The following is a 16,010-nucleotide window of genomic DNA, read 5'->3' on the forward strand; positions in this document are numbered from 1 at the left end:
GAAAGATATTTTACTAATTCTTATTTCACTTGTTTTCCAGTTGTTTTTATGTGATAAAAGATCATCACTTTGATCAGGTTTGTTCATAGCTGTGTGCATGAATTGAGAAAATGAAAACAAGAAACTGTACAAATGTGTTGAAAATCCACTGTCCACTAGCAGTTGAGTAATCCAAGACACCACCACACAGAGGTGTCATCAGTCATCAGTGATGTCCATCCATCCATTCCTTCCACTTTCAATACCCACTTAGTCTAGTTCAGGGTCACAGGGGGGCTGGAGTCAATCCCAGCTGCCATTGGGCCACTGGCACAGTACCCACTGAACTGGTCCATGGAACCAGTCCATCATGGGGTAACACGGAGACAAATAACCATGCTCACTGACACTTACGCCTGAGGTCAATATAGGAATCAATTAACCTAACCCAACATGCATGTTTTTGGACAGTGGGAGGAAGCTGGAGTACCCAGAGAGAGCCTGCACACGCAAGGGGATAACAGGCAAACTCTACATAGAAAGACGCCAGCCAGGATTTGAGCTAGTTACTGAGCTTTCGCTCACACTCACCTTTTCCTCATTGACAGTATTCCTTTTACTCTAACTGCTTTTAGGCTGCAGCCATTTCAAATATTGATGTCAAAATGTAAGGTTTTCTTAGAAAGGTAATACTAACCAAGAGTTAGGCCCTAAAGAAAGTGCTCATCAGATGTAACAATCCATGAACTGCGGGTGACATCTTCAGGTGGCTGACAGTACTGCATATGAGCGATAAAGCTACGTCAGCACTGCACTACGTGGAAGGTGGTGCGGGGGAGGAAGCTTCAAGATGACGCTATGCTAAAGGTATTACACTTCAGAGTAAGAGCGCCTATTTACTGTATGGCCTCCAGCTTCTCCTTTGTAGCACATAGCGTACTTTACAACACAAAGTTCAAGTTTTACTGAAAAACGCTTTGCTTTCAAATTTCAACTATGTGGTGTGCATTCAGATGAAAACCAAGCAAACTTTTATTTCGAAGTTCTACTATCAACGGTCTAGATGCAGGGATTTTCTGTCTGAATTAAATGCCAGCAGCCAGATAATCATGTGAACGATTTAGATACATAATCATGTACTTGCATGGAATAGTAAGTTGAAAACAATGGTTGCTCCCTGCTGAATTGATTTTACATATCAAGTCTTCTGCCTGTGCAGTTTGTCTGTCGAGCGACTGGACTTGGTTCTAATAGAGTGCTGAGGATTGGAAGCTAGCAGCAACCAGCCACATCAGCACCGCTGCTATTAGTCAGCCACGTTAGCATCAGTAAGCAAGCTGCTATTTTGTTTTGATGTGAAGTGGATTGAAAAGCTGCATGATTAAGATTATCGTCAGAGTACAAACGTTTTTACCATCTTGCTACTGTCCCTGTTTTGCAGAGATTTTATTATGGCAGACAGTATCATGAGCAAGGCTGCTACCATGGAGATCCCCATTAACAGCAATGGAGATACAGGGACTCTCACAGAGGATGACAGCCTGGAGCAGGTCAGTCACGCTTTCTTTCACCTCACTGACAACATCGTTACGGTAGACACATGATACCATTTTGTGTTCAGTTTGGGATATTCTTTTATTTCACCTGGATATATGTGCTGGGCTAAAGCTGCAAAGGCCAAATGTTACCTAACCTTGCTAAGGCCTGCAGCAATACTACCTTTATCATCACCTTTCATAGCTACAAATGGATGAGGACATGAAGAATAACTAATTGTTATATGAATTGTGAAAGGTTGATTCAGCTCTTTTGTCTTATGCCATGGAAGCTGTCAGTGATATTGACAATGCTATTGCCAATATGTCTAATTGTGGTACACCCCAACAGGGTTCAGAAGGCTTATATAACCTAATATGACAGTAATACGTCTCAGAATTAACACTGAATAATTCTCCTCTAAATGAATAATAAATTTGCTCTTAGTCAAGGCAAGGCCTAAATGTGTCACCTGTGTGCAGGGCAACTTAAATTATAATGTTACAGATTGCAAAAATATGGTGAAAGCTGCACGGTGTCTTTATGTTTCTACCAGAAATTCTTAATTATTGGAATAATCTTCTTTTTTTTCAGTTGGACTGATGGTTTCAAATTGTGCATTTCAAATAATGGTAATAATAAAAACAATATGAGGTTAAGTACATTTATGCTGATACATTTTTTCACAAATCCATCAGGATCTACAGCAGGTGATGGTGTCTGGACCCAATCTGAATGAAACCAGCATTGTCTCAGGAGGTTATGGAGGACCTGCAGGGGGCATCATTCCTACCAGCACCATCAAAGGTACTGCCATCCTTTACAGGTCTCACTGTTTGAGAGAGCTGCTTTTTCAAAATGAATATCTGGATGCATCTGTTCCCTACAGTCATTCTGCTGACTGATATGTCTTTAAGCAGCATACTGTTCACTCTCTGTTTTCACTCTCTGTCGATTGTCAGATATAGGCTGCCATGAGCTGTGCCAGAGATCTGTCAGTGTTGCTGCAATCCTTTAGTAATTGATAGAGGTCAATACTTAAAGCACCTTTTAAGATCCCACAGCAAAGCAAGAACCGCTCCTTGTATTTTAATGTGTCACTAGGGAGCTGTTGACCTGTAGGCTACTGGTTTATATTACAAACATCATATTCCATAGGGCCTGCAGTTCGCTTCAACCCTGAGTATCTGGACAGAAGACAAGCCCCTGCATCAGGACCAGGTGGCTGCGTAATCTGATGATTTTTTTTGCCCTTCCTATAAAAGGTTTTGGTATTGCTTGACTAGGAGTTGCACTATGCAGTCTTGCCTGTACTTACTCAACTCACAACTTCAGCAACAAACGAATGTCTTGGCATTTTAAAACTAAGGGATGCACTAACGTGATATTACAAGGCTGTTACTTGAAATGCGTTGCGGTGTCCTATGAGAATGTCCTCCTCTGTGCTGTAATATCCGCTATACGACACTTTTGTCATTACTTGGTGCTCCCTTTTGATCCATTGATGTCCATTTTCATCTGTTTTTGCATCTTTTCATCCTGCATGAGAAACCTGCACTGTGGATTATTATCTTTAAAACCTTTTTAACCCCAGTTCCTTACATATTGTGTGTCTCAAACCCTAACATTTTCTTTTCAGTCTACATTCTGTGTCGCCCATTTACATAATTCACTGCCAAGCTCCTCTGCATATATTTTTGCTCACTCATTTTATATGCCGTATTTTCATTCTCGCTCTTCACCACAACCATGCTCATTTCAGACATTCGCATGAAATCCAGGGGTGTTAACTTGCCTAACAGTCAGTCTACAGCCAGTCGACTTGCCCATCACACAGACCAGCACACAGGTATAATCAAGCTCATCACCATGTCCATTCTGTCATCACCTCTTGTCATTATCAATGCAATAAATCATCCCCTTTAACTCTTTGAGAGAATAATGATTCATTCTTAATTATTTAAATATTTTTTCCTGTAGGGTCTATGAACCATAACTCTGGTTCAACTGAAGAAGTTTCTCGAGGTGTGGCTGTGGAGAAACTGGACAGCGTAAAGAAATGGGGCATTAACACATACAAGGTATTGCAGAGTGCATGTCGATGCTTTGTTTTTAATGGAGGATTTACAATGTATAATACTTGTTTACTGCTACAACATAGATTACATTTACTTCCTTAGCTATGTTTCCAAAAAATTTCCGTTGCTAAACATTGGCAACATAACACCGTCAGAGGGAGGCTTCATGCTCAATGGGTGTAATGAGCAGAGTCATGGCTAACAGATAAACCTTGTGGAAAGAACTAAAACAAAACAAGTAGCATGGGACATTTGCCAGAGAAAAATGTAAATAATTTGATTATGCTTTCATTAAGCAGTGTCGGCCATGTTGATGCTCTGGAGGCAGAAACAGCTGATTGTTCATGTGATCAGTCATGTGAGTTATATGTTTCCAGTGTCAGCGCTGATTTGCTGTGGGCAGTTTCATTTGTCCTAATAAGCATCAAGTTTTCTTTTTTTGATGAAAAGAAACACCTCAAAAAGTTTTTAATGAAGTTTTATAGAGTTTTGCCATAAACATCAAGCTTAGCTAATATGCTCCCAAAAAATAGATGGTGGTTAAAATGGAAAAATAAAAATAAACAATACTGACATGTCACATTCTGGCTCGATTTGTTACACTTTGTACTGTGCGTAATGTAATCTCTTCATGCACTTTTCAGTGTACAAAGCAGATATTCTCAGAGAAGTTTGGCAGAGGCTCACGGACCGTAGACCTGGAACTTGAGGCTCAGATTGATGTGTTGAGAGACACTAAGAGCAAGTACGAAAACATCCTAAGACTGGCAACTGCACTCATCACACATTTTCAAAACATGGTGCAGACGCAACAGGCTCTGGGAGACACATTCACCGATCTGAGCCAGAAGTCCCCAGAGTTGCAGGTATACTATTAGCAAAGATCTCATTGTGGTTTGATTTGAAATTTCCATGTAAAACATGAATGTTTTTCTGCAGGATGAGTTTGGGTATAATGCAGAAACACAAAAGTTGCTGTGTAAGAATGGCGAAGCCCTGCTTGGTGCCATCAACTTCTTTGTGTCCAGTGTGAACACACTGGTTAATAAAACAATGGAGGACACTTTGATGACCATTAAGCTGTATGAAAACGCAAGGTAACACACCCTGACATCTTGTATAGAAGCCTTACTAGGTTGATCGACTGGAAAATGGCTCATTCTTCTTCCGCTGTGTCATGCAGGCTTGAGTTTGATGCCTACCGTTCTGATCTGGAGGAGATGAGCTTGGGTCCGAGGGACGCAGCTACAATGGTTCGCATTGAGATGGCTCAACAAGACTACCAGATCCACAGAGATAAATATGAAAGGCTTCGTAGTGATGTCACCATCAAGCTTAAATTCCTGGAAGAAAATAAGGTTTGTTTTTTACAAATTACTGCATTTTCTTTGAAATCTTTTATTTTTGTTGAGCATATGTGATGTAATGACCATGGCAACAGTAATATACAATTTTCACTTTACGTGTTTACAGTTGCCTGAAAATTGCTGATTATTATACTGTGTAAATGAGCTTATTTATGATATTTTTAAAAAACGCAAACGGTTGGAGATTTTTCCTTTACATTGTCGCTGCCTATCAGACACACAAACTTCCAATAAGATCACAAAGATAAAAAAATAAGATACAAAAGCTTTGTTAGAAAAGAAACCCTTCTGATGTCATTCTTTTAGGGATCATTGAAGTACTAATGAAGAAGTGTTATTGCTTTGAAACCCTGCTAACTTGCCACCATGTGATCACCCCATGACAACACAGTTGGATGTGGTTACACATGTACAGAGCAGCACAAATATGACAACACCCAAGCTCATGCATCATTGACGCCGGGTGTGGTCTGAGGTGGAAAAGGATTTAAGGTTTCAAGTTTGGCAGTAAACCAGTGCTTTTCAGTTTTCACTGGAAACTGTCATATGTTAATCATTTTGGATCGGGAAATGTATCAAAACATGTTGTGACTTCTGTTTGGATTTCATGGAACTTCCAAGCTCATGGCTTCATCACACATACTGATTTATTGGAATGGTGCTTTGATTGCTTAGAGATGAATAATATAGAAGGAAAGTGAGGAGATTCCTGGACAGTGTTTTTGCCATCATTCTGTTTTTCTGGCTGAGCAAACAAAAGGAAGGAGGCAGACTTCATGCAGCTACAACCATACGTTTGTTGCTGATTAGAAAGAATAATTTTTCCATATAAATGAGACCTATTGAAGGTAAAGACATTCATTTGTAGGATATTCACAGAATTCTTTAAAAGTCTGCTTCAGACTACATATTCGAGGAAGGTTCAAGTCATTAAGTCAGTTCTCAGGAAAGTATTTTGAACACCTCCTGAATGAACTGATTGCTGTAGGCTGTGCTTTTCCTTGAACACTTTAAATTGTATTTGCAATGAAAGGATTCCCCCCCTCTCCCTTTTTTTTCCCTCTAGGTGAAGGTGATGCACAAGCAGCTTCTTCTCTTCCATAATGCAATCTCAGCTTACTTTGCTGGCAACCAGCAGCAGTTGGAACAAACTCTAATACAGTTCAATGTAAAGTTAAAGCCCCCGGGATCAGACAAACCATCCTGGCTGGAGGAGCAGTAGTGAGCACCCAGAGTTCAGCTGTGTGACCCTCTGATCAGAGAAAAAGGTGACATTGTGGTTAGATGGACAGCAGTTAAATGCTTTAAGGAGTATAATGTAGGATCGATAGCAGCCACAGATATCTCTTTTGTAACGTTTTTCAGTATCATTTATTACATAGATGAGATAATTGTTTTTGTTAACGTTTTTTTTTTGTTGTTATTCTTTATAGTTAGAACAATCGTTTACACACATATATCACTTATTTATGTACATCCTTGTGGTCTAGTGCTATTCCTCTTGGCAGTTCTGCAGATGCATTGTTTTTTTTTTTCTAACCTTATCTAAAGATATACAATATTTCAGTGTCTATTAGAGCGGATGAATTCCACAAATTGGATTAGCAAATAAGTGGGATACTCTTTCTGAAACACATTCCTCAGCTTTTTAAAGATTGTAAGTCAAAGATATCAGGTTATGGCATAATTTACCAGATTAATCTACTTTTTCTTTTGTCACTTTGTAGAACAGCGACCTGAATGGTCAATCTACGGATGACATTTAAATAAAGATACAAATATAGGAGAAATAGCAATTTTCTCTAACCTAATATACATTTAGAACTTTGATCCTCTAAATGTTGGTACTCTATGTTGTAAACATTTAGCACCTCTCTAACATTCACATATGGAGATTTTTTTATGTTCTGCAGTTATCAGCATCAATGCATATGTTGGATGTTTTAGTACTAAATGCAAAGATCTTTGCTGTTATTAATAAATCCAAATCAAAATGTACATAGCTACTCTTTGTATAATTAATTATGCTACAGAAGGTGCCAGTGTGCAATCATGAACATCCTTTGAGACTTATTCGTGAAATTTCAATGGCACGTGCACTCTAGGTGACGTTACAAATGCCGCTTTTTTGAGTTTTTTATTTTGAGTTATTTATCTTTGTCTGTTACATAACATTGTATGTTACTGAGATTTCCTTCAAGGTTGTGGTCAACTTATTGTGTATATCATGATCTGCATTTCCAATAAAGTGCTGGATGTTTTGTTTCACCTTCCTGGTTGGTTGACAAAGGTCTGTTACTCTCAACTCCCAGTATGTGTAATATGTTAATTATGTACATGATGATACAAATATTTCTATAGCATCATTTCCAAGAATCATTATTTTCTATAATTACTTTTACTTGAAATATCTTTCAACTCTATCAAGTTGCTGCACCAGGTTACACTGAATCGCTTTGATCACTGCATGCTGTTTATATGATTTTATCACTGCTGGTAAAACTTCAGCAAAACTAAATCCACTAACAGTGCTGCATAATAAAGTTCTGCACACAGTCTGGAGATAAGAGCTTGACTGTAAAATCGCACAGTTTAGTTTACTCAGTTACTTTGGCAGTGGTTACTAATCTCTGATGTGAAGGAATAACTTTTAACACTATAAAAGAACAAAGTTGTAGATGTTACCTATATAGACCCTGTATTGAAATAAAGTGATTGTCTGAATACATCATTTTAAGGTGTGTTTGATTAGGTTGAAGGCATGTACATAGTATCTATGCCACAAAACCAAAGACTGATTTGTGTAGTTTGGGTACGCATGAAATCTAGCTTATAAATTTTTGATATATTCAGCAGGGTATGTTTTTCAGCTTCTGTGTTACACTCTATGACTACTCAGTTTAAGATGTGGCAGCTACTTGCCTAAACATGCTGGATCTCTGTAAAGGTGTGTACAGTTTGTAAAACTTATCGAAACAGGTATGTGACAAATTCAATGACAAATATTTTCTATGTTGATTTCCTTTTCCATCTTTTCTTCCAAGTGGCCTGTAAACTGGGTTTTGAAAATAATCTCTCAACACATCTATTCAAAAGGTAGAGAACCTGAATATTTGAACACTAGGAATATAAACTGGGCTGTAAATGAATACTTGACTCCAACGCATAAGTTTTATATTAACAGAAAGATAATATTAAAACTAGTGGGAGGTCCCCTCATTGTCAGTTCGTATAAAGCTACTGCAGAATAGACTACTATTCTAAACTATTTTTCTGGGGTGTCTTTCAATGTTTCAAGAAAGATAAATGATTTGTGCAAGTCACAGTATGCAGCATAGAGAAAGAAAAGAAAAGAAAAAAGTAAATGTGTACAATCTAATTCACTTGCTACATTATGGCGTGCTCTCTTAATTGTAACCTATTATTTAGTTCAGATGGGCTGGTGGTAAATGCTTAGACATTCAAGAAATCAATACTCCCTATCAGTTAGGACATTTATCCGCCAGTCTGTAAATCCAGTGGACAGCTGACACAACCGCTGACAGCTGGACAACAAACACAGCGCGGCCACAGACGGAAAACATAGCGTCCGTATAAATGCCGGAGTTCCTCCCAGTGGGAAGGTGTGCTCTACCATGGAAATATGGGATTTACTTGGGCGTGTCGTCAAACGCGCAGGTAATTTCGACACTCTTTGCTTGCGATATCCAGGTTGATGTAATTCCGTATGTTATAAGTTTCGACAAGAGGACCAAAAGAGAAGAAACAAATGGAAGGAAACACGATCATGGAACCGCTGCTGACCAAGTAAAAAGTAAGGTGTTCGCCCGATCTATCTGAAAATAATGGTATTACAAAACGAAACTTTGTTTTAATCGTTTGTAGATAAACGTGGATAAGTTTGGCATTGTGTAGAGAAAAATACCATGGATATTCAAGATGGGATTTAGACTTTTCTATTGGAAAAACTTTTAAGATAGTCTTTTAAAAAGCCTTGTCACGTGTTTCGAGACATTCCTTTTTTGTCTTCCACAAGTAGCAACTTGTGAGTAATACAGATAGATAACAGAGTGACCTCTGTATTGGGATTTTTATGGTGGATTGCTTCTACTTAAAGACGTAATGTTTTTTATAGGTACCGGAAACTGTTAATGAGGATATTATGGCTCTCTTGAAAATAAATTCCACACTGTTGAGAAGTGTTTTCTATATCTATATCTAAACACTGGTAAACCTGTGTCTCCACCTTTTTCTCTTTCTTTCAGTTTGAATTTATTCTCCTAACTGACAACATTTTGGACAAATCACTTCGGGACCTACAGCTGCACCACAGTCCTAAAGAACGAAGAAACACTGCAAACTCTGTACAAGCTTGCATCCTGCCTATATGTGAGAAAAGGATTATGAGTCATTTCCAAGTCTGTTGAGATCTTTCGTATTAAAAGATGCACGCAGGAGGCCCTCCCGTTCCACCACCTCCACCTCCACCTCCACCGCCACCACCACCACCTCCACCTCCAGCCCCTGGACTTCCCTCATCCCACCATGGACCAGGCCTCATTGGTAAGGGAACCCGCCGGCTCTCCAGGATGCGCAATTTCAACTGGGAAACCCTTCCCAAACACAGTGTGATAGGAAAGCACAACATCTGGACAGCAGATAAGCCTGATGGAGAATATGAGCTGGACACCGATCACATGGAGGAATTATTTAGCCACAACCAGGGTCAGCAACATCACAAGGCCCTGAACCGCTCAAGTGTGAGGGGGCTGCCAACTTCTGCCACAGGAGGGGAAATGGTGAGTACAACCAGACATAGTGTCACTCTTCACCAGTGAAACTCCAACCCCAAGCATTCGTAGCAATAGATTGAAATGTTTGGCAGTCTTTGCAGCATGGAGACATGTTCCTTTGACCTGGATTGATTTTTTCTTTTTTCTTTTCTCCAGGCATGCATTTGAGATAAATAGGAAACATCCTTGATTGTACAACCACTATTGCAGCAAACTTTCAACTGGATATGGCTTTCCTTGGTTTAGCTCCTCAGTCTATTCGACACAAGGGATTAACTTAGGGAAAAGGAATATGTTTTAGAGACTGTTCCCAAGAGTCGATAGTAAAATGTAAATTCATTACCAAACTGTAAGAAGAACAACATCATGACTGTATTAGAAACATTTCATATTGATGTTGAATGACTCAATTTAAGGGTGGAGTCTAACTATTATTCATATTTGTTTGCTAAGGGAAGGCATAATTCTGTCCTCACAGAACAGTAGTCTGTATAGTAGCCCTCTTTTGCATTTATGCTATTGAATTTAGTCGACAGCATTTATTTAAAAGACTGTAGATCAATCAAAGAAAACACGGCTGAAATATGTTCATAAACGTTTACTTTGACCTAAGAATGTACCTTCTTGATAAAGAGGCACTAAGAAAATGTGTTGCTGATACAATATAGTATCTTTGCTCAGACTGTTCAATACAATCAACTCAAAGAAACTTTAACCTTTGGAATCAACTCTCTCATTTGAAAAGTTGAGGCTACTTTGATGCAAAAGGATACTTTTCAAACCAATTATTAGTGAAATAATTATCGTAACAACTGACAAGCTGATTATAGTCAGGACTCTCTCTATTTCTATTCCCAGGTTTCTATCCTCAGCTCCAAGAGGAGCATGAACATCGGAATTTTCCTGAAGCAATTCAAGCGGTGAGTCAGTGTTAGTACTGTTGAAGTGTAATTGACTTTGCACAGTGCCAGTGTAAAACAACACCGGATCAGGCAGTTAGATGTGTCTGCAACATGCCCTGCATTACCCTCACAAACTCTTTAAAGCCAGCATGTCAAGACCGGCCTGATCTACAATGTTTCATTGCCAAGAGGTGACCTCCCTGTGGTTTTCATCTCAGAAGAGCGACTGAGAGTTATTGTTATTGTATTGTTCAAGGCTGTTTTGCAAGCACGGCAGATCAAACGGGAAATGGAAGAATAACATTGTAAATCAAACTGACAGACATGTCACCAGCAGCTCAAACTTAGCATAGAGTATGCAAATGTTAACCTATCTCCTGCTGGTCAAAAGATGTTGAATCTTTTGTGTCTCGGTGTGGATTGAAAACATGAGCGTTGTGAAGTAGTTTGAACAGGTTGAAGCTTGTATGTAGATGTCAGCAGCCCAAGCATGTAAAGCTATGGGATTAACAGACATACAGCTCAACAGAAGCAAAAAAGCATTGTGATGGTGATGACTGCAGGACTGGATCTCTTCTCTCTCCACCTTCATCCACAGGCCTGTCAAAGATATGATTGAGGACATTAAATCAGGACGTGGTCTCAGTTTCGGTACCGGAAAACTGCGAGAGTTGTGCCGGTTGCTGCCAGATGAAGGGGAGGTATTTAAGCTAGATTCAAATTTTTTTCTTTGAATCATGCAAATATTACAGCATTATTGCTTTTGATTTATACAGACACAGTTTGGTTTCATGATTTGTGGGCTTTATTTTCCATGAATGCAGGTGAAGCAGCTGGTTAGGTTTAAAGGCGACCCATCTGCTCTTCCTGAAGCAGATCTTTTTATGCTAATGCTTGTCAAGATTCATAGGTAAATATTCTGAATGTAATTGCATATTTCAATGTGTTAATTGTTAATCACATTAATGTGGTTTACTGATGTGAGAAGTGGTTTGCTTGGTGTTTGTCAGTTATGAAGAGCGTCTGAACTGCTTGGTGCTGAAAGAGGAATTTTTCCCACTTATGGACGAAATGAAACAATATATTCAGACTCTGACAGATGCTGGAATGGGTATGGTTGTTTTTTTTATTTTAACAATACATTTGACTGATTACACAGAGTTGTTAAGCTATTTAACTTTGTTGCTAACACCATATGTCTTCTTTTAGAGTTGTTAGAGTGTGATAACCTTCATTCTGTTATTCGCTTGGTGCTGAAGACTGGAAACTACATGAATGCTGTGAGTGTATGACGTGATGCTGAGGTGTTGGATGGTTTTCCTTTGTATTTGTGCATCTTTGATCTCAAAGTATTTATTTGATCATAGGGTGGCTATGCAGGCAGTGCAATTGGCTTCCGAATGGCCTCCCTGCTGAAGTTAGTGGATACCAAAGCAAACAAACCTGGAATGAATCTAATGCATTATGTTGTGATGGCAAGTGGCCTTTAGTACTTTTATTCAATTGCAATTTAGATTTTTTTATATATATATATTGGAAAATTCTGTTTTCTAATACAAAGTTATGTTTACCACAGCAAGCACAGAAGGCAGATGTAGCGCTGCTTAAATTTCCAGAACAACTCAAAAACATTGAAGCTGCAGCAAGGTAAACAGTTTTCTTTTTTTAACATATGTGGCATATTGAAGGATGCTCTGACTGTCAAAAGTAGTAATTTGGCCATTGGCTGATAGCTGATTTTTAAAACATTTATTTTCCCTATAATGCCAGGGAAATTGATTATGCTTTGTAAGAATGAATCGAATGTATTTCCACTCTTCATCACACTATCTTTGAATTTCATTCATCCATGTGTCATTAAACCTTTATCATAACCTGTCACATAAAAAGAGCCTTGCTCTAAAGAAAAAAAGGTTTCAAATGTCTTTTTAGCCTGTTGAACCATTACTGAACCAATAACTGTTCAGTGCTTATATAAATAAACACTTTACTAAAAAGATTAAATGTAGATTTATCTTGCCAGTTTCAGGGCAAAGTCACGACAAGCAGTACACACCATAATTGCAGTCAACAAGCCACACATTAGCAGATGCCAGTGTTAGGTCCATACATTTGGCTTATTTATTCTGGCTTATTTCTGAACTAAGTTTAAATACACGTTATTGTATGTTTTTTTTTTTTTAAACATTCTTTTAGACTAAATATAGGTGACATTGAAGCAGAGTTTGAAAGACAATTGAAGAAAGTACAAGATGCCAAAGCAGACACATTGAAAGAAGAAGACCTGATGGAACAAATTGATGAGTTTTTAAAGGTGAGAGGTGCTTTTACAGGTGGGGCATACTGTCCAGTTTGTGTGAAATTGAATGATGAATACATCTTTGTATGGGCTCCCATCAGGAAGCTGAGGTTTACTTGGAGGAAATGAAGTCTGATCTTGAAGAACTGCAGTCAGTAAGTGACTCTGTGGCTGAGTACTTCTGTGAGGACTCAAAGAAGTTCAGGCTGGAGGAGTGTTGCTCCATTTTCAAATCTTTCTGTGAGAAGTTTCTGCGGGCCATGCAGGTAAGTGTATGTGCTGACATGTTTCTTAGCTTGGCTGAAACAGTTCCTTCTTGAGCCATTAACATGGTCATTTTCATACAGGAAAACAAGGCCAGAGAGATGACAGAGATGAAACGGAGACACATAGACAGGTTACAGCCACAGAACACAGCCAAGCGCAGGTCCACAGCTACCTGCTCCAGTAGAGACAAGGAAATGGATGGCATTGCATTAGAGGGCATACTGCAGAACTACCTTACCAATGGCGGTTTGAGGAGGAAATCTGGGAGGCCCTCATCAACTCGTGGAAGTCCCACAAGTGGTAGCCCTATTAATGGGAGCCAATCAGAAATCAGTTCTCAAACAAACCTCCCCACTGGAAATCAGAAGCGTGGTGAAACATTGAGAGCCAAGGAGATATGCAGAAAAGAATGGAATTCAGCAGCTGAACTCACAGGGAACTTTTCTCAAAAGAAAGCCCAGTCACATTCAGAGGACAACAATGCAAAACGTGACACTTCCCTTCAAGAAGAGATCAAAATTTCCAGAAAAGAGGACTCTGGAGTCTTACTACACCCAGCCAAAAGAACCACAAGTGTTACTTCCACAAGCAGATCTTTTTCAGCCACAACTGATGATGATAACGAAGATCTGCAAGACAATAATGTGGAGGAGGCCCAAAAGTTGCGTGAAACATCTAAAAAAGTTTTGAAATTTCAGAACAGCCGTGGCGGTAGTGTTTCATCTGGGGATTACACACTGGAAAATCAGAAGTCTCCTCCTGCAAGGACCACCTTGCGTCGTCAGCTCACCTTTGATGAGGAAACTCAAAGGTATCCAGGAGACCCCACCGATGAGGATTTGGTCCGATTTTTGCTCGATACCCAGTCGTCCTCAATCCATAACCTTGGACGCCGACATACTTTACCTACCAAAGTTCCTAAAACCAAGGAAAAGGAAGGTACTCTGCGGATTCGGCCGGCAGTTAGAAGTCCCAATCATGTGACACATGACAAAATAGCACAGCCGGGAGAGGGAGCTGGACTCAAGGCCTCTAAACCAGTGTTTGATTTTACTGACGCTTCTCAGAACTTAAAAAAATCAGATGGTCAAGACCTGAACACACCGTCAGCAGAAAAGAAGATTAAACCAAATGATTCTTCAGTTCATGTTTTAGATGGAATGTCTTTGGAGCAAAACCAAGGGGACAAATCAATGGAGTGCACAGGCAGCCACCCACAGAGGAATAATGAAAATATTCCCCCGAGGAGCGTGTGGTTTAAGACTGAGACTTCTCGGTTGTTTTCCAGTTTTTTTAAACGTCTTGGAGATATGAGCAAACCGCAGAACAATAAGGAAACTCTTCACAAGGGTACAGATACTAGTGTGTAGTCTTAGAAACATATTTATGAATGAGTTATTTGTTTAATATTTAATTAATTATTGAATAATTATGTATTAATTTAAAGCTTACTTTACTGTTACTTTAACTAGTAATTTATGATAATATAGCAGTGACATGCATCTACTTGTTATATTGGGGTGAAGATTAATTGATTTCTTTGAAGGAAAATGTGTGAAAGAAAGTTCTGAGAAAGTGGTTGTTGAAGGTTACTTGTATGTTTTACCACTAGATGGCGATATTTAACTGTAAGTTGAAAATGGAGACGTGAATGTTGCTGATAATCCGTGGAAAGATGGGCAGACTCGCTGTAAGATATTTAGTCTTTATTTTCTATTCATAGGTGTTGATAATGTGGTAATGTCCTCACTAGTTGGAGAAATGACTAAATGCTTACGGTGTGTTCTGTGTCAGGATAAAAAAGCCCAACATTGCAGAATGTACAGAGGAAGTGTTGAGGGTGCTGAGGTTGACGAAGAGAAAGATTTCAACATTGAAAAGGCTAACTGTGGTAGGATATTGGTCTGTTTGTGAGACACGAATATTTGCTTGTACTGTACATTTCTATACAGTATTGCTAATTTTCATTTATATAAGAATGAATATATTTGCCTTCTGATTCTCCTAACTTTTCATCTCTAGTGGCTCCAGAAACACATCATAAATGCAGAAGCTTGTGGTTGCTTTTATGCTCTTGCTGAATTCAGCCATTGTTTTGATCTGAAATGGGTCAGTGTGACAAAGGCTGCCTGTATGTGAACAGGACTGAACCGTGGACAGTCTGTGGCGAAGTGAAAAGTGCTAACGCCAAACTGACTTGAGAGGAGACTTTCATGGTTTAAGGGCCAACACTGAGTGTCTGATTGTGGTGGAAAGTATGAGCCGACAGTGCAGCCAAAAACAGCCCTGCAGCCTGTGCCATTAAATTAAGGTATTCATACAGTTTGTTCTGCTATTAGCCTCCCTTAGAAATTCATATTGGAGCACTGGAATTACAATATGCCAACCCACTTAAGTGCAACTATGAAGGTGTAAAAAATTAGTTTATGTTTGGGGTTGATAGTCTGATTGCTTTTAATGTTATAAAGTAATTTGCATGGCTGTTCAAATTATAGTAATATGAAAAATGTCTCAAAACTGTTCACTGTAATGGTATCAATAAATAGTTGTAAATAAAAGTTGTTGTCCATATATAATTGAATCGCTGTGCTGTGCTGGCCACACTATTTTGTATTTGTATCTACAAAGAAATATGCACACATTTAAACTGCTACTACCAATATGCTTTGAACACAGTGATCATTCAAAATTCCCACCTGCTCCCCCTAGGATGAGTTTGTTTTGGAATATGTCAACTCAATTTGAACACCGTGTCCTCTCACTAAATTTCAGATTATTAAATTGAGGTT

The 16,010-nt window shown here is 39.0% G+C and overlaps 2 protein-coding genes across 4 annotated transcripts; both read left to right on the forward strand.

Moving 5' to 3' along the window:
• The first annotated feature begins 872 nt into the window (after window positions 1–872).
• LOC140314085 (arfaptin-2-like) lies at window positions 873–7,231 on the forward strand. 3 transcript variants are annotated; one of them, XM_072392119.1, is made up of 10 exons: window positions 873–1,307; window positions 1,421–1,529; window positions 2,214–2,322; window positions 2,674–2,736; window positions 3,278–3,364; window positions 3,496–3,596; window positions 4,238–4,459; window positions 4,533–4,690; window positions 4,777–4,951; window positions 6,027–7,231. In XM_072392119.1, the coding sequence occupies exons 2-10, from the start codon at window positions 1,431–1,433 to the stop codon at window positions 6,180–6,182; spliced, it is 1,170 nt and encodes a 389-aa protein (XP_072248220.1). In that variant the 5' UTR covers window positions 873–1,307; window positions 1,421–1,430; the 3' UTR covers window positions 6,183–7,231. The 3 variants fall into 3 exon arrangements, with proteins under 3 accessions (XP_072248220.1, XP_072248221.1, XP_072248222.1); XM_072392120.1 differs by lacking the exon at window positions 2,674–2,736 and having other exon boundaries at window positions 875–1,307; XM_072392121.1 differs by lacking the exons at window positions 2,674–2,736; window positions 3,278–3,364 and having other exon boundaries at window positions 876–1,307.
• Window positions 7,232–9,317: 2,086 nt separating this feature from the next.
• LOC140314086 (uncharacterized) lies at window positions 9,318–14,893 on the forward strand. Its single transcript, XM_072392122.1, has 11 exons — window positions 9,318–9,759; window positions 10,612–10,673; window positions 11,254–11,356; window positions 11,480–11,565; window positions 11,666–11,766; window positions 11,865–11,935; window positions 12,023–12,134; window positions 12,236–12,302; window positions 12,852–12,969; window positions 13,056–13,220; window positions 13,302–14,893. The coding sequence occupies exons 1-11, from the start codon at window positions 9,406–9,408 to the stop codon at window positions 14,589–14,591; spliced, it is 2,529 nt and encodes an 842-aa protein (XP_072248223.1). The 5' UTR covers window positions 9,318–9,405; the 3' UTR covers window positions 14,592–14,893.
• The last annotated feature ends 1,117 nt before the right edge of the window (window positions 14,894–16,010 follow it).

This window comes from Leuresthes tenuis, unplaced genomic scaffold (genome assembly GCF_036924035.1).
Source record: "Leuresthes tenuis unplaced genomic scaffold, fLeuTen1.0.hap1 SCAF_9, whole genome shotgun sequence".
NCBI classification, from domain to species: domain Eukaryota; kingdom Metazoa; phylum Chordata; class Actinopteri; order Atheriniformes; family Atherinopsidae; genus Leuresthes; species Leuresthes tenuis.